We start from the raw sequence: 25,617 nt of genomic DNA on the forward strand, positions 1-25,617 counted from the left end.
TTAATGATTTAATAACGATTAATAGCTGTAACCGCGTAACGATTAAGGAGATTTTCATATGTTGTGGATTAACCATTGGATAAGGCCAAATTTATGTTTATCAATTTATATATTTTTTAATTAAAAAATTAAAAAATTAAAATTCTAGCCAACTTAAAAAATTATTATTTATATCTTTATACTTTAAAATTTTTCAATCGCCGACAAGAAAATAGTTAAATTGATCATGGTTGAAGGGAGGTTATCATCAATAGAGATGAAAAAAACACTATTATCTAAGAAGAGGAAAATGAGGCATGCATGATCACCATCAATGACAGATTTCAATAATAAAAAGAATAAATAAAGAAAGAGAAAATAAAAAAATAAGGGGAAAAGTGAAATATAAAGACAGAAAGGAACGAAAGAGAAAATAGGAAGATCAATGTAAGATGACATTTTTGCCCTTTCATTTTATGAAATTCACTATCGAAAGCATATAGCATTTGAAAAATTAGAGTTTTCAAACTTAGATGTGGGAATTTGTGAATTTATCAAACCTTGGGATCATAACTGAACTGGTCCTAAACTTGCTCCAAATTCAGCCACAAGCTCACAGTGAGAACGCCTTTGTTGGAGAATTAGAATTACAGGTGGAATCACTTAGTTCTTGTGCAAGTCCAGCTAAATCCCATGTGACTTCAATTGAATTGCACCATCTTCTAAATTACACAGTTGGTTGCCGCTGGCATCTTATTATTTTTATCTGTATTCATATCATAATTTATCCAAAAATAATTTATCACTGGAAAATCAGAAAAAGAAGTGAAATTTCAGCTGTTTCCAGGTTCCAACTTTTTATATAAATTAATGAAATGTGTGTACATTTCTAATCCAGTCAACGATTGTGCATGAAATTCATGATAATTTTTATAAAAAATAATTAGTCTTAGTGGAATATATATAAAAGACAGAAAAGTATGTCTTCCACATTAACTAATTCCACACGGTTTTGTAGAAAAAACAAAAATTAAGTCGTTTGACCGATGCTCACCATGAAATGACGCTACCATAATGACATACTGATCATGGTATCATCTGTATTTCCCTTTTATGTTTTAAATTATTTTATAATTAAGATTTTGTTCATTACAAAAGACTTATTCTCACTTTTTATCTGTAAAATTATAAAAACTTAAATACTCTCGTATTAATTATTTAAATTAATTAAATATATTAAATATAAAGATATAATTATTATTCAATCAAAAAATGAATAATATTTTATATTATTTTTTCACCTTAGTTTTAAAAGTTTATAATTTTTTTTCAATTTAAGTTTTAAAAAGTTATATTTTCTTATTATGATTTATTTTTCTTTCATCATTGATTATCCTGGCCATCGAAATCCATCTTCAATGTCCTTCTTCAGTCGAGTCTCTCTCCCTCCTAGCGCCTTTCCCCCTTCCAGCGTCATGCAACGCTCTCTCTCTTAAAAGATCGACCAACAAAAACAGAAGAGAAGGCATCTCACCAATGACTTTTATGGTGGAAAGCTTCGTTACAAGAAGCTTTGATCATTGTCTTCTATCCTCGGCTTCATCATTCTAGATCAAAATTTCCATTGTTCAATCATTCCATATCAAAACATCGCCAATGAGAAGATGAAGCTTCATCTTCTCTTCTGTCTTTGTTGGTTGATCTCAGAGAGACAGAGTGTTGGTCAACTCCAAGAGGGAGAGAGACTTGGTTGAAGAAGATAGTCAGAGACAGATTTTAGTGGCCGGGGAATATAGAAAAGAAAAATAAACTCAAAGAAAGAAAATATAATTTTTCAAAACTTAGAGTAGAAAAAATTATGAGTTTTCTAAATTAAAATAGAGAAATGACATATAATATTATTTTTTTAATTTTTCTGATGAAATGATAATTATATATCTTTAAATTTAACAAAGTTTATTAACTCTAATAATTGACAGATAAATATTTAGATTTTAAAACTTTACAAGTGTAAATCAAGAATACTTTAAACTTTGGATGGGAAGAAGTCCTTTGGCCTATAATTTAATATAAATAGACATAATTTTAGAATTTTATAGTCTGTGTGTCTGAGGCTGCGTACTACTGTGGCTGCATGCATGCATGCATTCTGGTTTTATCAGAACGTGGGAATAGTTAAACTATTACATTTACATAATCAATGAATTAGTCCGGTGGCGCCGTGGATTTAGCTTCTTGTTTAAACTAAAAGCTAGGCTAATTCAGATTTAATCAATCTATAAATAACACTAAACTATAGACATCTAATTTTATAATATTAAAAGACAGAGACGTATAGTTGATAATTATAATTAAAATAATATTATATATATTTTAAATATATAATTATATATTATTTTATTTTTAATTTAAAATTCTTTAATCACATAATAATATATATTTATATATTTATATATTTAAAATAGGTATATATAAAATTAATTTAAAAAAGAATTAAAGAAAAGTTAACACGATGCCAACTAAGGATAAGATGAGAAGTCCCCCTTGTCATCTTTCATTTCGAACTTTCAGACAAATAAATGAATATTATAAAGTTGAAGTAATTCTAAATGGACCTCTGACATAATCCCATTATCTAATTAAAGTCAATAATTAACAATTTAAAGACCAAAACTCTACGTTACGCTAGAAAATTAAGTTCCTTTCCCCCAGTTCTTAATAAAATTAATATTTTATAACCATTTTCAATGATGGGTTCTTAACAAAAACAATTACAGATTGAAAATTGTATGGAAACTTAATTTTTAATATACATGAAGCAGTGTTTGTTGAATTATGGCAAATTTCTTTTTGTTAGTGGGAGCTGAATTTCAGGTACCCTTCCTTGTAATTAAGAGTCGTTGAAGATGCGGAGAAGTGGGTTCTTTTGAAAAGAAAATTAGGAAGATTGGACTAGAGGAGGTGCAATAATTTACCATGATTTTCTTGTTAATGCTATGTCAGGTGTCGATTTGGCATTTGCATTTCTTGTTATGATAAAGAATTGAAGTCATTACCATTTCTCTTCTTGTCCATCATGAAGAAAGGAATGATGTGTTATTGAACTAAGGCCATTTAGGTTAACTTTCAAGGAAGTTTGAACATTTAACGGACGTTTGATTTGAATAATATTTTATTATCAAAATTAAAAAATTATTTTGAAAATAAATTATCTAGAAGGTTAATAAGTATAAATAATTACTATGTTTAATAAAATTTGATAAAAATAAGTAAGTATAAATAATTATCGTGTTTGATTAAAGATAATAAAATAATACTAATAAATTAATTTACTTAAATGTCCTTAAGTATCATTATTCTAAAATATTTTTTATATTGTTTGTTATATTAATTGAAAATATAGTTATTTTTATTTTAAAAAATTAATAAATAACAATATAATTATAATAAAATTAAAATTATTTTAGTAATATTTTAATACTTAAGATGATAATCAAATTATCACATTATTATCTGTCACATCATTATTGATAATAAAATATTACTAGAGTGACAAACCAAATAAAAATATATTATCAAGATAATATTTATTGACTGGAACGAAATACCCATTAGAGATTCCTTTTCTAAAAGCTAGATCATAATTATTTATTAAATATCAAAATGGTGCAATGTCAAAATAAAGGGCAAAAAAAAAAAAAAATTGTAGGTGGAGGGATGCTTACAAATAGTCCACTCAAAATAAAAATCATTGGAACATGAAATCTTTTTATTTCATTTGAATATTTGTTGCCAAGTTGGTTTCGCGGTTTGTTGATTAGGAGAGAAGAAATTGACATAAAATTGGAAATGAAATTAGTAAGCTATATTCTTCCATAAAGGTGCTAAAAATTATGGCAGAAGGGATGGAGAATTCTTGTTGGGAAAGTGGACATCCCAAATCTGGAATTCTTATTTCATATCAAGAAATATTTGCAAGTCTCCCCGAATAAGTCTGACGCTGATTTGAAGAGATGATTTGTGTCATTATCAGATAAAGATGATTTGTCTCCCTCCAATACTCAAAAATCAACAGGAGAAAAAGATAGTAGAAATGTTGATTGTCGGTTAAAGTGGAGATGGTCACTGAAGAAGGATAAAAAAAACAAATTTAAGATAAAAAATATAATCTTTTAAATTTTGGGTGAGAAAAAATTGTTAATTTTTAAAACTAAGAGGAGAAATATGATAAAATTTTAGTTTTTTAATATTTTTTACTAAATAACATTTTTATCTTTGTAATTAACAATAAATTTTAACAGGATTTTCTATCTTAACTATAACTTATTTTATCAAATTATATGATAAATTAATAAAATTTATTCGTATATGTAATGATACTTTTACACTTAACTAGTATTACTCCCTTGTAATCGTTAGGGCCGTAGGAAGCCCAACCAGCGAAAAGATGGGCTCATGCCAGCCCAACAAATGACTCTCTCCCCTTTATTCGTAACTACAAATTCCGAAAACGTAACTCAATTTTCACAGAGACGAGTCAGCAATGGCCAAGGAGTCTGATCTCCCTTCTGTGATTCGTCTCAACGTTGGTCCGTAATTCTCTTTCTTCAATCTCTGCAATTTACAATTAAATGAACATGATTTCGCACATGCACTCTTCTTTAATTGAGGTTTATCTTTTAATTTCTTTTCCTTGCAAATTATACAGAATTTGAATAGATTTTTAACCAACGTGATAAACCCTAGTTTTTGTAGTCTATATTTAGCTCAGATTTGCTACTAAACATCTGTCATTGAATTTAATTTATGGAAATTCACGCTTTGATTACTTTCTGTTTGGTTCCGGAGAGAGGAAATGAAATTATTTGGTTTCAATTTCTGTGTTCTCTCATTATATGTATTTTTTTCAACTTAAAAGATGTGTAGATTTTTGTTTGTGCTAAAATAATCAGCTCTCTGTACTAAAATTTCGCTACCGTTTTCTTTTTGCTGCATTTCTTTTTTTGGTTATTTTCCTTCATTTTATTGGCTAATAAACAAAGTATACGATTTTTATTGATTGAATTCCTTTGGTTTATGCATTTAAAGAAATATATATATATATATATATATATATATATATATATTTTTATTGATGTTCTGTTAATGTGCAGGGGGGAAGAAATTTTGTACAACAATTGATACTCTCACTCAGCGTGAGCCTGAGTCTATGCTTGCAGCAATGTTCAGCGGACGCCATACTGTGTGCTGGGACTCTGAAAAGGTTTAAGTTACATTACTGATAAATAATAATTTTACCTTGGTTTTGACGCAACTTTCATCTGTTCTCCATTGGATATCACTTCTCTGAATTATGTTTATTTAATTTTGTACTTTTATCTTATTGAGTTCTTGCAGGGATATGTCTTTGTTGATAGGGATGGAAAACATTTTCGGCATATTCTCAATTGGTTGAGAGATGGTGTTGTTCCCAATTTGTCAGAACCGGAATATTCAGAGCTTTTGCGTGAAGCAGAATATTATCAGCTGCTTGTAAGCTAAAGTTTCTATTTCTATCTAATTGTATTTTATTATTTAAAATGAATCATTATTGTTGCTCCTGTCGAGTGCATGCTACTTGGATATGTATACCTGCAGCTTTTATGGTTGAGATTTAAAATGAATTATTATTGTTGTTCCTGTCAAGTGCATGCTACTTGAAGTGAAACAATGTACAATTGTACGTGGGCTTCTTTGGCTCACTAAGGCATTATGAAATTCATTCACATGAATGTGGAACACCCTTTTTCAATTTATGACGCTCATGCACGCAATCCAAACCTTGATTTCTTTCTAAGTTTAAATATCGGTATCTTTTTATTCAATACCCAAATTAAAATTTTGATGGTATGCTCCTATAAACATTTTCTTTTGTCCCTAGGAGGTACGTTTTAATCTCTTCAATTTTTTGTGTTTATGGTTTAAACAGAGGGGAATGATGAAAGCATTCCAAATTACAATAGATAGATGATCTAGATTAAGTTTTCCAAATTAGAAATCGATGATACAGACCTTTTGTAACTTTGCTTTGTATTGTACAACTGTATGGATGACAGCTTGAAAAAGTTGCTGGGTTGCGTTGGCAAGTCAGATGTCAAAAAATCAGTATTCTTTTATTCTTTTGTATGTTAACAGTGATCATTGTACTTTGACCTGATTATATTCCTTCAGATTAAATGAGAGACCTTTCTGGGTCCATTTTGTGATCTGTGCCTACTGAATATTTGTCTGCAAAAAAAAATAAAAATCAAGAGGATAACTATGTTTATGTCATTTGATGTGGTTATCTGATCTTGGTACACAAGATTCTGATACGGCCATTGTTCCTTGTGTTGCACTTTTTGTTTATGAAGTTTAATTACAAGTAATTGATACAACAAACATTGTATGATTCCTGTTGCTATTCATGAATATGTTGAACTAACATACTTAATTGCAGGGTCTGATAGAGAGAATCAATGCTGTTTTCAATAAGAGAAAGGAAGACAATGAGCTGGATTCTGAATTGACACGCACTGATATTATCAAATGTATACAGTTTGAGAAAGTTAGATTTCGAGGAATTAATCTCTCTGGCCTCGATCTTTCTAAACTGGTAATTATTTTTCAATACAGATTCTTGAAAGATTTGCTATACAAATGTTCATGGCTTTATGCTGTCTAGATTTAGATTCCTAGAAATGCCTTGGGATTCACTGATTCATGAACTTTCTCAGCTAGTATTTGATTTGTAGAAGGGAACACAATTGTTTTCATTCACTGTAAACCTTTAGGCTTTTTTAGGCGTCTCTGTGAGCATATTTAAGGACAGTCTATTTAATTTCTCAATCTTAGTTCAATTTGGTTATTTTTATTCATTTGTATTTATTCATAGTCTTATTAGTGGTAGCATATTTAAGGCATCTCTGTGAGCATATTTAAGGACATTCTAACTTCTCTCATACCGATGTGAGAATAAATGCTACTGTTCATAGATAGAGCTTGTTCTGAAGCTGTTTTATTGAACATATGCAGGATTTGTCATATGTTGACTTCAGCTATGCTTGTCTTAAAAATGTTTTTTTCTCACGTGCAAATCTTCAGTGCGCAAAATTTCGGGTAGGTTTACTTTTAATGATTAATACTTTAGTAGATCTGCTATGAGCACATAGTTTTATAATTTTCTTAGATTGGTTAGCATACGCTTTTCAACTATGAAATTGATGTGTAAAGTATGGTTTCTGTCTTCAACACTTTACTACTTACTCCTGATTGATTAATCCTACTGAATCCTTTTGTTCTCATCATAGGATGTAGATGCTGAGAGTTCCATCTTTCACAATGCAACTTTGCGTGAGTAAGACACCTAAATCAATACTTACTTTTATTATCCTGTTATATACATCTTTATAAACGGCCTATTAAAGATTATATTTTGCCTAGGGAAGATGTGAATTTACTGGGGCCAATCTCCGTGGAGCTGTGTTAGCTGGTGCTAGTCTTCAGAGTGCAAACCTACAAGGTAAAATTTTTCCTTTACTTTGGATAATATAATTAGTAATCCTGATCATATTGCTATTATTACTGGCTTCAGTATTTTGTCAGTCCCAATTTCCATACATTTTATTGCCTCATATATCTTGTTATATCTAGTTTGTGCTTACTGACATTATACCAAATAACAAATTATAAATTTTGCATATTGCTACATGGGCACCTTGTTATAATCTTAGTTAAGAAGGAAACAGTGTATCATCCTTCTTAGAGCTTCACTTCCAATGTTGGTTAGGAAAAACACGTGTTTCTTATATTTAGCTATAGGAATGATCAGGAATGTAAAAGTTTTACTGCTGCAGTCTTAGTTATTTCACTTATGGATGGTACTTTCAGGCATAATAGCATTTGGTTTTAAAATTCTATTCTTACATTGCAGATGCTTCTCTGATAGACTGTAGCTTTTGTGGAGCAGACCTACGATCTGCACACTTGCAGGTTCAGTGTTTTCTTAATCTCTATAGAATATGCTTCCCTTGTTCTTGCCACAGATGGTTCTTCTTTATGGTCTTATTGAACTGTTTTTAGTAAGCGAGGAGCTATGGTATATCCAGTCAGTATTATAGTTCAGATTTTATTCAGAGTAGGGTATGTTTTGTGATATTCTCACACTTTATTCAACAAAAAACAGAAAATAAAATAGCAAACAAAATAAAATGAACACTATTTCATTGATAAGAAGGATTATAAAGATAAACCAAACAATTCAAAAAGTTCAGAACCTTCTATTTTCCAGTTATTTGAGGCGCTGTAAACTTCTCACAATCAACCAAAAATGGCTGCCCACAAAGAAAACCTTAATAATTTTTCTCCTTCCTCATTTGAGACCTAACTACCATTTTTGTAATAAACCTAACCTATGGAACGAGGACGAGTGTCTCAATCTTAACATTTCTCTCCCCTTGAAAACCATCTTGTCCTCAAGCTGGTTTTTTTTTTTTTTTCATATATATATATATATATTTGAATGTTTCTTTTCATTTTTTTTAATTGTGTTTTTTTGTTTGCCCATGTCACTTTCATTTTTTCTCCTAACACATTTCCTCACTTTTTGTTTCCCACATTGTCGATTGTCCCCACTTTTTTTTCCTTTTTCTTATTCTCTCTTTTTTTCCCAACAACGTCAACTGTCTCTAGCTTTTTTAATAATAACCTTTTTTTTTTCCTTCAACTATCTTGCACTGCTCTTTTTTTTCTTGTTTTCCATTCTTTTTATTTCCGCCACTTGTCCTTTTTTTCCACTTTTTTTAGCTTTAACTCTTCATCTACGTCTTTTTCAGCCCTCCATTTTTCTTCTCCTTTTATTTTTTTCTCTTTTTCCAGCCATTTTGTTTGGCATCGACTTTAAATCCTCCATCACCATACCTTCTCACCTTATCCTTTCCTAGTGGTGATCCACTTTTTCTTCACCCTTTCCACAATTTTGTTGTTTTTCTACAACTCTTCACCTTTACGGTGGTCATTTTCCTTTCCACCCTCATTTTCAATCACAAATCTTACCTCTAATCACGCCAATCTCACCTCTAGTCATAACTTTTCAACTTTCCAACAACTATACACCTTTTGCTAACAATCTACCAACCTCCTTGGATGTCGATTTGTCTCCCATGTCAGATCTACTTCTCTAATGCCATTTAATAGAGTTCCTACACTTTATTCAACAAAAGCTGAAAATAAAAGAGTAAACAAAACAAAAGGAACACTATTTCATTGATTTCATTAATGGGAAGGGTTATAAAGATAAACCAGACAATTTGAAAAGTTGGGGGCCTCTCATTTTCCAGCTTTTTGAGATGTCAAAGACCTCTTACAATTTGCAAAAAGTGATTGCCCACAAAGAAAACCATTATAATTTTCCTCTTTCCTCATTTGAAATCTAACTACCATTTTTATAATACAACCTAACCTATTGAATGAGGACAAGTGTCTCAATCCTAACATTTTGTTTGTGTGTTATTTGAATTTCCGTCTTAAAACCCACTATTGTGACAATTGTATATAATAAACTTTTTGCATATTTTTAGTGTTCTCATACTTTTGTATCCAAAATATTTTGAATCTAAAATTCTTCTTGTTAACTAGGTTTCTCTTCTCCCTGGGAAAAATTTGATAAATCTTTGGTCACATGGTAATATGTTATCCTCTTGACTTTTCAGAGTGCTGATCTCACAAATGCCAACTTAGAGGGAGCTAATTTGGAAGGAGCCAATTTGAAGGTAAGATTATAGTATCCCTGTGTATTTTATTTATGGATCAATAGCAACATAAGGTGCAATAGACTTTTTAATAATAAACATCGACCATAGGCACACACTTATAGGATTCAAATGTAGAAAAAAACTGCAATCTTCATGAGTATTGGGTATTGGCATGCAAGTCTTTCACTGCAGACATTACTTTGAAGTGTGCCAGAAGTCCAAAATATGTGTGTGTACGTGTGTGTGCGTGCGTTTAAGTCCATAACATATGTGTCTGTGGACCAGGTGTTCACTCAATCAGTCAACGCATATATGATATGTTTTGCTTTATCACGATTTGGGAAAAAATTCTTATAAAAGCAGTGAAGGCTCACTGGTTTTTTCCTTTTATTTTATATATATTTTTCTACAATGCTAGCTAATATGTATAGTTTTCCTAGATAGATAATTGCCAACTAGGATAAGAGTATATTAAAAACAAAATAAAAGATAAGATAAACTCTAGCTAGTAAGATAGATCTTAAACTGACAATAGATATTATCTATGAAAAATCTAATCTAATAACTCAGAACTCCTCCACTTCCCCTCAAGCTGGTGCAAAAATACCTACCATTCTCAGCTTAGAGATTAGATTATCAAAACTTTGTCTAAGTAGTCCCTTGGTCAGAATACCAGTTATCTGTTGAACAGTAGGCAATAAACAAACACACAAAAGTTTCTCTTTTATCTTCTCTTTGATAAAATGTTGGTCGATTTCCACAGGTTTGGTTTTGTCATGATTCACTGGGTTATGTGCAATACTGATAAGCTTTTGTGTTGTCACAGTGGAGCTTTATAGGTTCCTCTCCTTTAATGTTAAGTTCTACCATAAGTCTTCTCAACCACATCAACTCATATACCCTAAGCCATTGCTCGAAATTCAGCCTCTACGCAGCTCCTAGTCACCACAATTTGTTTCTTACCCTTCAGGTTACCAAATTCCCCCAAACAAAGGTGCAGTAGCTTGAGGTTACCCTTCTATCATTCATTGATCCTGCCTGGTCAGCATTTGTGAACGCTTCAATCTTTTGGTTAGTGTATTTCCCAAAAAAACATGGTCTTACCTGGAGTCTTTTTTAGATATCATAAGATTCGATTCACAGTCTTCAAGGGCTTCTCTTGTGGATTATGCATGCGATGGCTCACCGCACTCACAACAAAGGCAATATCTTGCCTTGTGTGAGACAAATAAGTTAGTCTACCAACCAATATCTGGTATCGCCTGTAGTCAACTGGTGTATCTCCATTGTTCAAGTTAAATCGTAAATTAGAATCCATAGGAGTTTCGCTAGGTTTACAACTTAGCATCCTAGTCTCATGTAGCAAATCTAGGATATACTTCCTTTGTGAAAGTGCAATGCCTCCTTTACTTTTAGCAACTTCCATCTCTGGGAAAAATTATAGATGCCCAAAGTCCTTTATCTCAAAATCCATGGCAAGCACCTTCTTCACCTACTCATCATCCATATATCATCCATATATACTATTAGAATGGTGGTTTTACCATTTATATGCTTGAAGAAGAGTGTATGATTAGTCTAGCCCTTGAGTAAAACCATAGCTCCTAACAGGTTTAGTGAACTCCTCAAATTATGCTCTAGGTGATTGTTTTAAGCTATATAAAGATTTATTTAATTTACACGACTACGAATATTCTTTCTCTCAAATCCTAGCAGTAAGCTTATGTACAACTCATCTACTGTGTCACAATCTAAAAAGGCATTTTTAACATCTAGTAGTAGCAAAGGCCACAATACTCTAATGATGTTTAGCTTGAGTAAACCCTTTAACAATTAATCAGGCCTTATACTCTCAATAGAACCAGTCATCATGACTGTTCTACCATCTTTGATTTGAGAATAGTTAGGAAACGTGGCTCTGATGCCATAAAAGCTGTGAAAGTATGCTGGTTTTTTCTGTTAATTTCATATATATATTGCTACAATGCTAGCTAATATATAGAGTTATCCAAGATAGATAATTACCAACTAGGATAAGTCTATATCAAAAAACTAAATAAATAAGATAAATTCTAGCTAATAAGATAGACAATAGATATTATCTATGAAAAATTTACTCTGATTATTTAGAACTCCTACAACTTGTATGAATTGAAGTGTTATAGGTAAGTGCATATTATTGTTTTGGTTCATATGATATGCAAAACAATCTTGAGTTGGCAGTTCAACAATAATTAACTTTGGTAGTTGCATCGGTACTTCTATACTGCTCTCACCGTTTTAATTTGTTGAACATTGAAATCTTATCTTTCAGGGTGCAAAGTTGAGTAATGCCAATTTAAAAGGCGCAAACCTTCAACGAGCTTATTTAAGGCATGTTAATCTTCGAGACACAGTGAGTAAATTTATACGACTGTCAAATCTTATGAATTGTTTTATTGTTAACATGTATCAAAATGTTTGGCACTGAGAATGGGTGAGGTTTTTACAGCATTTGGAAGGTGCGAAGCTTGATGGTGCCAATTTGCTTGGAGCTATCCGATGACGTGCTGTATAGATCCATGGTATAGAGGTTGGTTGTATTACTCTCATATGTGTATAATTGTTTTCCTTTACTTCGTATCTATTTGGGAACAATCACTTGTGATATGAAAATGATATACAAATCCTTGAAAGTTTGATCCCCAATTTGAAGAAGGCAACAGGGAATTGGGATCCCTGAGACTCTTCAGCCCGATTTGTTTTCATCTCTTTATCAAGTTGGAATTTCTAAAACTATATCAATGCTGTCTGTAACGTTTGAAAAAGTTTTTAAAATCCCATGAGTATATAATAGAAGTGTAAATTTCAAGTTTTTTGGAAGTTTGACAAATAGGCATTGTATTTGTAGACACAAATAGACATCATTTCTCGTGTATGTTTTCTTTGAATAAGGTTACACAGAAACGATCTTAAGGGTTAGTAAATCTAGTAAAATATTAGAATTTTCAAAACTTGATTTGGATTCGAGTCTCTGTCACGTTTGTGAATTTCAACTTATTTGGTGCAATAGTTATAAATTTGGTCATTATATCTTGAATTTATTCATCTAATAAATACAGACAGGTCTTCAATTATCAAAAAAAAAAAAAAAGTTGCACAGAAACCACTTCAATCGCACAGAACTGTCAAAGAATTCGTGAATTTATTGATTATTGATCTCGGTATGTGCCCCTTAAAAGACTTAAACCATTGATGTCCGAACTAATATGGGACGCAAATCGAGAAGTACTGCTCAAAAAGACACAAATATGTTACCCCTGGATTAAAAGCATCGAATGTCAAGGCTGCTTCTATGTATCTTAATTTCAGTTGTATAAAAATCAAATTAATAGAAAAGAAAATTCGAATAACGGTACCAATTGACACTGTTGGCAAAATACTTTAAATTGTCTCTGCGTCAAAACTAAAACAGCCTTGATATGAATAACGGTCGGAATTCATTACTAACGAACTCGGGATAAATTCAAGCTATAAAGTATCGCTACTTTTATTAGAATATCTTCACCATTTTCCATGTAATTTCTGACTCCACCACCTTTTTACTCATGCTGTGAATCTTCTCTGACTTACCATTAAAAAATCAAAATTTCTCAGTATGAGCACTCCTTCACCATTTTTTTCCTTCATCTTTAGTCACTTTATCTCACTCTCTGCCTCTCTCTTTCACATAGACTAGTCACAAAACCGTTTTTCTTGTCCCATTAGCTCTCTCTCTCTCTCTCTCTAATCTCGTTTGCCATTATTATCTTTTCTCTGAGCATCCATTTTGAGGTGGAAAACAATTCAAAAAACTTAAATCAATTGCCAAATCTCTTCTTCAAACCTTTCTTCCCCTATGACTTTGCTCGGAGCATGCCTCTCATATTTTTTACTTTATTTTATAAATTTTCTTAATTTCTCTTAAAAAGAAAAAGTCTTACAAAAAATAATTCACGATAAACACATTGAAGATCTATTACTGAATTTTAATATCTATTATAATGAAGAATAAATTGAATGTAAAAAAAAAAGACACAAAAATTATAAACATGGTTCAATTCAATGATCGAACATATTATATCCGTGATATGTTAATTATCAGCTAGTTTTTTTTTTTAGATCCTAACTATTTTTCTACAAAGAAGAGATTAAATTCAAATAATAAGATTGGAGAATTTTTAATTCAAATATAAACATTAACATTTATTCTTATTATAATAAAATAAATATATTAGCAACAATTATTAAAATTATCTTGGTGATGTTAGGGAAATTTGCTGTTTTAAGTAGGAATTTATCATATAAGAAATATTCTTGGTTAATGTATTATATGATAAAATGTTTCTATTATTGTGTAGAATAATTTAATATATAAAAGTTGAACCAAATCGGTACTGTTCTGCTGGTTATCGCATTCAAGGCCATCATAAGCACAAAGATAATACAGGGTAGAGTTCCTGTTATTAGGTGGATACGAATTGAATTAAATTTAAATATATTTTAGTTTAAATTTAATTTAAATTTGATTCAAATTTATTAAATTAATATTAAAAGTTGTTTAAGTTTGACTCAAATTTATAGTTTAAATTCATGACTCAAATATATGACTTAAATTTATAATTTGAATTCGTGATTTATTGACAAAATGATATTATTTAATAATTATTTAATATAATTTGAATAGATCTATAAGCTAAATTTGAATCAAATCGAGCAATCCAGCTCATGAGCCAAAACCAAATCGAATCTCTTAACTCAAAGTCGATTTATATTCAAAGTAAACGAATTGAATCCAAGCTAAATCAAACCAAATCAACTTTCAAATTGGAGCTAATTTGATTCAAATTTACTCCTAATTCCAGCTAGAGAGCTCATTACTATTGAGTGGGAAACGAGATTGTTTATAAAATTGGTGGATTTCATGGAGTTGATATTGGTCTATAAAATGGTAATTGGAAAACAAATACAACACCCAAATTTCTAGTTGGGTTGAATTGCAAAATTAAGTTAGATTCAAACTGAGTTTATTTGAGTTTAAAAATCTGAAACAAGTTTGGATCAAATAAACTCTAGTATGAGATTTAAAAGTTTTGAACTCAAATTTAAACTTAAACTTAAAAAGTATTTGATTTGTTCAACTTATAAATTTAAAACAATTTAATATAAATTAATTATAATACCAAATCCAATTTAAAGTTTTATTTGCTTTAAACTCAATTTTTCTTAAACCGAGTCAAGCCGAATCCAGCGCTAGTAGGGAGCCATCAGCCGGGAAATTAGATAAGAAATTACTTTAGAGAGGGAGAGAGACCAAAATCAGACGAATAACATCAAATATGACAAAGAAACAGCCCATAGCAAGTGGGGTGGTGGCGCAGTTGGCTAGCGCGTAGGTCTCATAGCTTTAAAGAGTTATCCTGAGGTCGAGAGTTCGAGCCTCTCTCACCCCAACAAGTGTTTTCTTGTTTTCACTTACCAAAAAAGAATTTTCCTTTTAGGCCCAGCTTTTAAAAAATAAAGACGATGGCCCACTTTAATTTGTAGCCAGATGATATCACATCGAAGACCAGGACATCGCAACACGTTCAACTGTTGCTGTCATTATCATCAAATTTTGGTCCCACCCAAAGTACTCTCGTTTTGCAAATTACCATCTCCTAACTTTGAAAGTCTCATTTACCTATTCATAGATAACTAACTTTATTAGTTTTAAGAGTAAAATAATTATTTTATATGTAATATTAAAAATAAATTTAAATTTTATTTTCTTTTTCACATAAACTCTAAAAACTAATCATTTCCCCTTATAAGTCAAGTTTTAAAAAATGGTATTTATCCCTTATAGTTTTAGCTTTCAAACTCTAGTACTATCTCCGACTCTATTACTGACGGTCTCTCTCTCTCAAAACTTTATCTTTCTCCTACAATCTTTCTCCTCTTATTTAGATGTTCGATCAATGTATAATAAAACTGAGGAGAGAAGAGTTTCATTGGGAAGATGAAACTCTTTGTCTTCCCAAATGTAAACGAAGATGAAGATCTCATCTTTGTCTGGAAAGATTATTGTTTTCGTAAAAGAAGACTAGGAAGACGATCATCCTTTTTTAGGAAGACAATCATATTCCTAGACAAAGACAAGATCTTCATCTTTGTCTGGGGAGACAAAGAACTTTGTCTTCTCAATGACACTCTTCATCTCTCTGACTTCATTCAACACCGATCAGATATTCAAGTGAGAGAAGAGAGATCATCAAAGGGAGAGAAAGCGTCAGGAGGGAGAGACGGTTGACAATGACATCGGAGATAGAGTTGAAGTTTGAAAACTAAACCCTAGGAGGGAAATGTTATTTTTTAAAATTTAGCGTACGGGAGAAATAGTTAGTTTTTAAGGTTTAGAGAGAAAAGAAATAAAATTTTAAAGAATTAGAATTTTATTAACTTTAACTATTTATAATTGAATAAATAAAATTTTTAAAATTAAGAAATGAAAATTAAGGAAAGAGGGTACTTTGGATGGGAAATAGTCCTTTGACCGCAAATTTTACATTGTCTTTGTCAGTATTTATGGTCGGCCAAGCAAGTGATTGTGCCATTTACCCCTCCAGATAACACCTCTTATTTGTTACCATTGTTTCATAATTGCCCATAATTTTAACTTAAATTAAAACACATTGACTGGGCTATGATTGATTGATACAGAATCTACAGGTAAACAAATGCCAAATACACTGGTTGGATTTCTCTGTAATGGTTTCAGTCTTTATTACATCTGTGCAACCGCCTAATTAATTTTATATATATATATAAACTTCTGTCAGAGACCAGACATTTGGGGCATTCACAATTTTCCAAACACAAACAGTGATGTTTCATCTCTCTTACTCAGATTTTTGGCACTTATTAGTTTCCAAACAAAATGTGAAATAATTCTTCACTTACGCTGTATGGATATTACACTGTTATTATACATAATAATTCTGATATTGAGATTGTGCGAAAGAGTTTGTATTTACAATAAAATTATGTGTATATTTTTATTAATATATAATTTGGTATATAAAATAATAAATCATATATAGTTGGACGATTCTGAATAAAAATAAAATAATATTTAATCATATAATGATATATTATCTATATATTAAATTATACACTCAAAATTCAAAAGTGTATACGTATGATATGGTATTGCTTTTATATTTATTATAGGCCAAACTACTTACTCCCACCCACGGTTTGGTACAATTCACAAACTTTTACCTGTAGAATTTCAAAAACTTGTATGCTCACTCATTATGTAACTTTTATTAAAATTTTTGCTTAGATATAAGATATAAATTTATTATTTTAATAGTAATATTAAAAAATATATAATTTTATCAATTAATAACTTTTTATTTCCACAAACTTTCACCTAAAAAGTGGTTATTTTTTTCATAATTATGATTTTTTTTTTTTCAATCATCATCTCTATCTTCAATAATCTTTTTTTTCTATTTTAACCTTTAGTCAACTCTCTCTCTCTCTCTTTGTTGGTAAACAAAAAGATGAAGATTTCGCCAATGAACAGACAAAGATGAAGTCTTCGATAGAGAGATGAATTGGAAATTACACAGCATCAATTGTCATGTTGCAGTGGAAACTGAAAATGCCTCTCGAGTCGCTACATATATTTTAAAATATTTTAGGTCCCATAAGAGGATTAAAAAATGAGTGTTTTTGGCCAATAATGATACATGGATTGTAAAAATCGAAAAGGGAGACTTAGGCAAGTCTAACAGAAACAATGACAAAATAATTTATATAATATGCTGTTAATTCTTATGAATTTTTGTAACCTTTTGGCAGCAGCATTTGACCCTGTCTCTTCTCTAATTTTCCTCCATTTTAGCACAAGAAACTTGTTTGTTGAATATGCGTAAAAAGGTTCATAATTTATCTCCAAAAAAATCAAAGACAAACATGGAATATGCTCAGCCTGGATTACTCTATAAACTAGGGCAAAATCATTCACTATCTCACTTAGGATATGGTTTTTCGTCATAATCTAAATATACTTTCAACTATACATAAAAATTAATGAAGACCAACTTGGCCAGTTTCCATATTTATTTTAACCTCCTTAAAATTGCATAGAAAACCCTAATGGAAAATTATAATAATATAAATGCATTGATTGTAAATTCTTGCGTAGATTTGTTAGTTTACTAGACCATCTTTTCTCTTTCGACTCTCTCTTGACATTGCAGCCCAATTTGTTTGGTATAGCATGAACGAACAAAGACATGAAATGAGATAAAAGTATATACGTAACCACATTTGGTATGTTCTAACAAATTAAATTGCACTGAGGGATGCTTCATATTAATTTTTGTGGACAAATTTAATTGCACTAAACTTCTAAATGAAAAACTATATGGTGCTTCATGGGAAATGTAAACCCGTAAAGAAGTAAACCACTCTAAGTTTGTTTAATTCGGATAATTTTTTATTATAAAAAATAAAATATATAAAAATAAATTATTTAGAAGATTATTTAATATAAATTATTATTATATTTAATAAAAATTAATTTAGATAAATATTTATTGTGTTTGATTAGATGTAATCTAAAAATACTAAAATATTATTTTATTTAAATATCTTTAGATATAATTATTCTAAAATATGTTTCATATAACTTGTTATATTAATTGAAAATGAAGGTATTTTTGTCTTAGAAATTAATAAGCAAAGATATAATTGTAATAAAATCAAAATTACATCGATAATCTTTTAATACTTTAATTAAAATTAATAATTAAATTACCTCTTATATTATTTGATACATTATTATTATTATCATAAGAATATCATAATTATTACTTACATATGAAACCAAAAAAAAACATGTAATAAAAGATGAATTACCATCAACCAAACAACTCATGTATGTCCAAAGTGATATGTTTTGATATTATTAAATAATTTTAAATTAAAAATAAAAATTAAAGAAAATATATCAAACATCTAGCATTATTATATTGGATTATATGAAATAGTTGATATAATTAGTATTAATGTATTACTAGTTAACAAAGTTTAAAGGGACCCTAAAGCATAGAGTTTCATAAAATCAGTATTGTCGAATTGTATATTATATCGTGTATTAAAAAATTAATTTTTTGTATCATATATCACATTGTATGATACGTCTTTTAAATAATAAAATAATAAAAAATTATAATTAACACATAATCATTTTTAAAAGATCATAAAACCCTTAAAATTTAAAAAAAATTTATTATAATCTTATTATACTATTATTTTTTATAAAAAAATATATTAATTTATATTGATAATATAAATTGATTTTTATATGTACCGTATTATATTATTAAATATGTCTTGTGTATACTTATTCTCTTTAATCGAACGTTGAAGTCAAGTGAGAAAAGGCTGTTTTTGTTGTCTGAGCGATGATGAAACTGAAACAAACCATCAGCAATATTAAAACTAGCTACCACAACCAGAAAGCAACTTATGATGACCAAATGCATTACCACTTATCCCCTTCACTCACAGAAAAGTGACATTATTTTTAGGTAAAACAGCTAGCCATTACACTACTAAAAACAAAACCCACTTTTCATAGATTATAGTATGTTTAAAAAGAGCATATTGTCGGAGTTTGTCCAATGGATCCCTCTCGATAGCCTAATTAAACATGGTTCTTCTTAGTTGTAAGTTTCACTAGAACAATAAATAAAGTCTTCTTCTGCATAATTTAATATAATCCTGAAAGTGACTTGCACAAGGACGCTGAATAGAACAAGTCTTCATTGTTTTTAACACCACCACATAGCGATCTCCCTTTAGAGCCGGCTTCTCTTTTCCTTAAAATACACTCCCCTAATCTCCATCTTCAATTTCTTCTTTCTGATTTTTTTTCCCCCTTTCATGGCCCAAACCTGAGCAAGCTCCCCGAACAAGAACTTGATTAAACCCATTTCAGATAGACCAGCATAGAAAAGATTTATCATTTTTTTGAGAGAAAAGAAGATGGATAGGCTTATAAGTTTGGAGCCTACAAATCTTGTCACGATCAGGATTGAACCAGGGCAGAAATGTTATGGAGTGCTCACACTGCGGAACGTTATGTACACCATGCCTGTGGCATTCAGAATTCAACCGATGAACAAGGCTCGTTACACTGTAAAGCCACAATTAGGAATCATATCACCGCTTTCAACACTAACTGTAGAAATTGTGTATCAGCTCCCAGTCGGGTCGAATCTTCCTGATTTCTTCCCTCACTGCGATGATTCCTTTCTTTTGCATAGCGTTGTGGTTCCGGGTGCAGCAATCAAAGATGCAAAATCGAGCTTTGATGAAGTTTCAAGTGACTGGTTCACCACCAGGAAAAAACAAGTCTTCATCGATAGTGGCATCAAGATCATGTTTGTTGGCTCACCTGTTTTGGTTCAACTCGTTGTTGGTGGATCAATGGACGAGATAAGAGAAGTTCTTGAATGGAGTGACCCAGCTTGGAATCCGGTTGGTTCAGTGGATTCAAATGGACAGAGTTTGCTTCATATTGCTATAGCTCAAAGCCGGCCGGATATTGTTCAACTCCTCCTGGAGTTTCAGCCGGATGTTGAGTCACAAAGCCGGTTTGATAGTAGCCCACTTGAGGCCGCGGCAGCTGCCGGTGAATCACTGATCGTTGAGCTTCTGTTAGCGCGAAAAGCCAACACAGAGAGATCAGAGGCTTCCACTTGGGGGCCTATACACTTGGCACTGGGAGGCGGCCATTTAGAAGTACTGAAACTTCTGTTACTCAAAGGTGCCAATGTTAACGCCCTTACAAAGGACGGCAACACAGCTTTGCATCTTGCAGTTGAAAAAAGAAGAAAAGATTGCGCAAGGCTGTTGTTAGCAAATGGCGCAGAGCCCGATATTCGCAACGCCAGAGATGGGGACACGCCCGTGCATGTCGCCGCAGGCTTGGGAGATGAACAGATGGTAAAGCTACTACTGCAAAAAGGCGCCAACAAAGACATTCGAAACAAGAGTGGCAAAACTGCGTACGACGTCGCTGCTGAGTACGGGCATACTCGTCTCTTCGATGCGCTAAAGCTCGGTGACAGCCTCTGTGTCGCTGCAAGAAAGGGCGAAATGAGAACAATTCAAAGACTGATAGAAAATGGCGCTGTGATAAACGGGAAAGATCAACATGGATGGACTGCATTACATAGAGCTTCATTTAAAGGAAAGATCGAAGTCGTAAGGATGCTGATCGATAAGGGAATCGACATTGATGCCAAAGATGAGGATGGTTACACAGCTTTGCATTGCGCAGTGGAATCAGGAAACACAGATGTTTCAGAATTGTTAGTGAAAAAGGGAGCCGATATTGAGGCAAGAACTAGCAAAGGCGTTACGCCATTACAGATTGCTGAATCTTTCCACTATGCAGGCATTACAAGAATACTAATTCATGGAGGAGCGACAAAAGATGGGAATCAAAATATGAAAAATATGGCTCCAGTTGCAAGCCCATATGGATCAAATGGAAAGATGGGAAGAGAAGTAACAGAGAGTATGAAAAGGAAGAAACAACAGCCGAGGCCAAGAGTTATGCGTAGCAGTTTTGATTGATCCATGCCACTGACAGTTCTTTAGTTCACTGTATAGCTAATTAACATGGCTGCTGCCGCTGAGAGTTTTCTCTTTTTTTTCTTCTTCATAGAGTTAAAATTAAAGAGAAGTTGTAGATCATTCACACATGTTCATTCTACAATCTAGCTGGTATAAAAATACATACAAGTTGCCATTATATTTCATTTTCTTAAGAAAAATGACCAAAATTGGTAACTTATATCAATAAATTTGTATTTAGGATAGTTGAAGGATTTATATTCCATGTTGAATTGTAGAGTGCAATAGCTTCTAAATGTTTCCTTGTTTTTTTGGGTAACATGAACGCCCTGTATTGGTTGAATGAAAAGATCCAGATTATAATAATCAGACTCATAACCACTTTACTAAATAAGTCAATATTTCACTAGTGTGATAAAAACTCAAACTCAGACTTTCTTTACTAGTGAGGTGGGACAATACAACAACCTCACACCACAGCGGCTCATTGGCACACCATACTAAAGCAATGATGCGAGGAAAGGCCATATCAAAGTATAAGACAAAGTGACTTGGTAGCCCTTCAAGCTAGAGATGACAATTTGGGCCCGACTTTAGGGGTCCCGACCCTAACGGGGAGGGGATTCCCCGATAAAAAAGGGGAAAGGGGCGGGGATGGGGATGAAAAAAATCCCTGTAATAGGGGACGGGGCGGGGATGGGGATACATATGTCCCCGCCCCGCCCCTCCCCTCCCCTCCCCTCCCCTCCCCACCCCCTAAATCTAATATATTAATATAATAATTTATAAACTATTAAGTTATATAAATTTTTACATTATGATTTATTAAAACTATAACTTTAATTTTACTAATTTTTGAATTATGAATTATTAGCTTTTACTAATTTCTAAACTATTAATCTAATATATTAAAAAAACCTCAGAATCTCATTATCATAAAATACAAATGTATCAAATTAATTCTATTTCAACTTCAGTTAGTCAATCCACCAGGTTTTACACAAAAAAAAAAACAAATTATAACTTGATAAAATCAATTAAAGTGAATAAAAAATATTAAATTTAATGTTATTGTAAAATTACCTTAAATCACATACATGAAGAGCTACTAATGAAAAGATTGATTATTGCATATTGTTAGATTTTATGAAAACTTTGTATTTGAACTAAAATAACAATGAATATTTTGTAGCTCTTGTAACAAGTGATATTTTTTGAGAATATAATTTATTTTATTTATTGAAATACATAACGGAATTAAAATTTAAATTTACGGGTATGGGGAGGGGATTTTTCCCCGCGGGGACGGGACGGGTATGGGGAGGAGATTTTTCCCCGCGGGGATGAGACGGGGATGGGGAGGGGATTTTTCCCCGCGGGGATAGGGTAGGGTGGGGCGGGGCGGGGATAGGGAGGGGATTTTTCCCCGCGGGGACGGGGAGGGGATGGGGAGAGGATTTTCCTTTGCGGGGAGGGGACGGAGATTTTTTTTTATCCCTGTAACGGGAATGGGGCGGGGACGGGGATTGAAATCCCCTACGGGGACGGGGACGGGGACGGGGATTGACATCCCCTCCCTGCCCCTCCCCATTGCCATCCCTACTTCAAGCCCAATCGTCCCACCCAAAAATAATTCAAAGCCATAATTCTTCAAACCACAATTAAAAAAATGTCACCTTCAAACATAATCAATGTATAAGACAAAGTTAAGAAATACAGTCCATCAATGTTTGGATTTATCCATAAAAAAATTTGTGGCAAAGACGAGCTGGAAATTTGATTCCTATTCTGACGTATTGTAGGCACGCCTTCAGCAAAAGAATTTTGCGTACACCTCGTGGGTTTGCTTGAATGTCTACAACATGTTCTTCACAAGTTCTTCTTGGTCAAACCACTTTGACCATCTTAAATGCTTAAATTTAAATATGCGATCCATGTCTTTCATGGTTTTGAATTCTTCAAGTTTTTCAATCATTGGCTTCAAGAATTCTACAAAACTTCTTCACGACGTTGTCCACAAATTTATATCTTGTGTTTGTTCATCTACAAAAGGCCAGAAGACTTTTTCCCACCCAAGGTTTGATATGATGCTAAACTCCGGCTCATCAACTTTTAAAAACCCAAAATCTCATCTATAAATTAAATTTTATTAAAATTTTTAGTTAAATATAAGGGTAAAATTATTATTTTAACAATAATACTAAAAAATATATCATTTATTATATTTTCCTGCTCACTTAAATTTAAAAACTAATAATTTTAGTCATGTTTAAAGTTTTCTACTTTTAAAAAGTCATATTTCCTCCCACTCCCCAAACCTAAAGTTCTTTTTTTTCAACTCTCTAGTCACCATCTCCATCTCCGACGATCTCTCATTTTCACCATAAACAGTTATTGTCTCTATCTCTTTACCTCTCTAGCACAAAACTCGTCATCGAAACGGTTTTCTTTTGAATTTGATAAATCTAGACGAGTCACTCAGATGTGTCATTGTCTAGACAATTCATTTGGCTCATGGCACGACATACATGGCTCATGAGTCATTCTACAAGCCACTACAATGTGTGTTGGTCCCCTATAGGCCATACCAAAAAATGAGGGTTTGGACTAACCTGATCCCTTTGACATATCTATTTTTAAATATTTGAATAAATTAAGACAAATTAATTGTGGTTAAACTATAAATTTATGGATGAAATGAGATTACCTTTTTTAATATTTCTCTTTGATAGCTCTATTTGATTTTTAAAATTGAGCTCTATTGATTTTTAAAATAAATTTCAAATACAGTATGATTAATTGTATCATTTATTTGAACAAAAATTCAGGTCTTCAAATATCAAAATTTACATGAAGCTTTTATTGTCACGATTAAAACACATTTAAAGAATATACATATATAGCCTTGACGGAATCATATTAGGCCCATGCCTAATTAACGTTGGATTCAATAGTTGGACAGAAAAAATATTTTCTCTGTGAAGATGTAAAGATGATTATAAAGGGTTAAACAATTTGGGTTAAAGCCATTCAATCAAAATAAAAAAAAAATTAATAGTATCAAAATTAAATAATTTCAACATTAGTATCAAAGGCCAATGTGAGGTTGAAAAAAAAAAAAAAACTCAAGAAGACATAAGACATTAAATAAATTAAAATTGAATAATCTTTAATAATCAATTTAAATTTAAATTTTTGTCACGCTTATGAAACTTGTAAAAAGAACTATATATTATTCTTTTTAAACCTAAAAAACAGTGCATATTCGTAGACTTATTGCCAATATTTGAAGTTGTAGTGTGTTGTTGAAGTAAAAAGTAGGAATGAGACTTTGTTTTCATTTGAAATTGGATGAGTAAAGTCCTCCTAATCTTGTAGACAATGATGGGTGAAGAGCCAACAAAAGAAAAAAAAAATATAATCATTAGATTTCAGATTTACCCATTCAATAAATACGAACAGAGCTTTCAATTAACTTAAAAAAAAAAAACACATAGTAAAATTTATGAGTTTTTATGTAAGTGTTTAATTTTACAAAGAAAGATTAGTTGAAGTTGGTTGAATCAAGTGATGAATCTTGTAAGACTTGATTATATTTGACTTTGTGAGAACCTCAATGAACCATTTGCCCACATCTTTTATACCTAACCATTTCTATATCTATCTTAATTTAACATTTGTGACAGTCCCTTTAGGATTAAATAGTTAGGATGATGGGGGTTGGTGGAGTAGAGATTGAAAATGAAGGCATTGACTGACTCACAAGAAGTAGAATGTTACAATCCAAAGTTGGTGATGGAACCAAATTGGGGTTGGTAGCTTTACTTTAATTTATCAATAAAATTATATTTATACATATTTATGTTATTATATGATTAAATAATTTTAAATTAAGTATAAAATAATATCTAACTAAATACTAAAAATTGTAAATATATAATATTACTTTTTATCAATAATAATAAATTATTATTATTACTATTAGAATTTAAGATATTTGATGTGAATTTATTTTAAAACTATTAAAGAAATATTTCAATAATCAAATTAAAAAATATATTTTTTATAAGTCAAAAGTAAGTTTGGAGAAGACTTTACCAGAAGACAAACAGAGCAGACGGCTGTCACTGGGGGCTACTGTGATTGTGTTGGGCCCGTGGGCGTAGGAGTAAGCGTGATGGGAGGTGAGGTGGCTGAATCGGTCGGC

General features: G+C 31.5%; 2 protein-coding genes and 1 non-coding gene across 3 annotated transcripts; all 3 read left to right on the plus strand.

Annotated features, from left to right (window-relative positions):
- Positions 1-4,420: 4,420 nt before the first annotated feature.
- LOC123220015 (FH protein interacting protein FIP2) lies at positions 4,421-12,603 on the plus strand. Its single transcript, XM_044642004.1, has 11 exons — positions 4,421-4,568; positions 5,133-5,242; positions 5,377-5,511; positions 6,458-6,613; positions 7,033-7,116; positions 7,308-7,354; positions 7,446-7,519; positions 7,931-7,989; positions 9,708-9,767; positions 12,064-12,144; positions 12,241-12,603. The coding sequence occupies exons 1-11, from the start codon at positions 4,523-4,525 to the stop codon at positions 12,292-12,294; spliced, it is 906 nt and encodes a 301-aa protein (XP_044497939.1). The 5' UTR covers positions 4,421-4,522; the 3' UTR covers positions 12,295-12,603.
- Positions 12,604-15,133: 2,530 nt separating this feature from the next.
- Positions 15,134-15,220, plus strand: TRNAM-CAU. Its single transcript is given in 2 exon segments — positions 15,134-15,171; positions 15,185-15,220. It is a non-coding gene; the product is annotated as a tRNA-Met (tRNA).
- Positions 15,221-19,811: 4,591 nt separating this feature from the next.
- On the plus strand, positions 19,812-21,577 carry LOC123220034 (protein VAPYRIN-like). Its single transcript, XM_044642032.1, has one exon. It carries the CDS (start codon positions 19,812-19,814, stop codon positions 21,408-21,410), a length of 1,599 nt encoding a protein of 532 aa, XP_044497967.1. The 3' UTR covers positions 21,411-21,577.
- Positions 21,578-25,617: the final 4,040 nt, after the last annotated feature.

Source organism: Mangifera indica, chromosome 7 (genome assembly GCF_011075055.1).
Source record: "Mangifera indica cultivar Alphonso chromosome 7, CATAS_Mindica_2.1, whole genome shotgun sequence".
NCBI classification, from domain to species: Eukaryota; Viridiplantae; Streptophyta; class Magnoliopsida; order Sapindales; family Anacardiaceae; genus Mangifera; species Mangifera indica.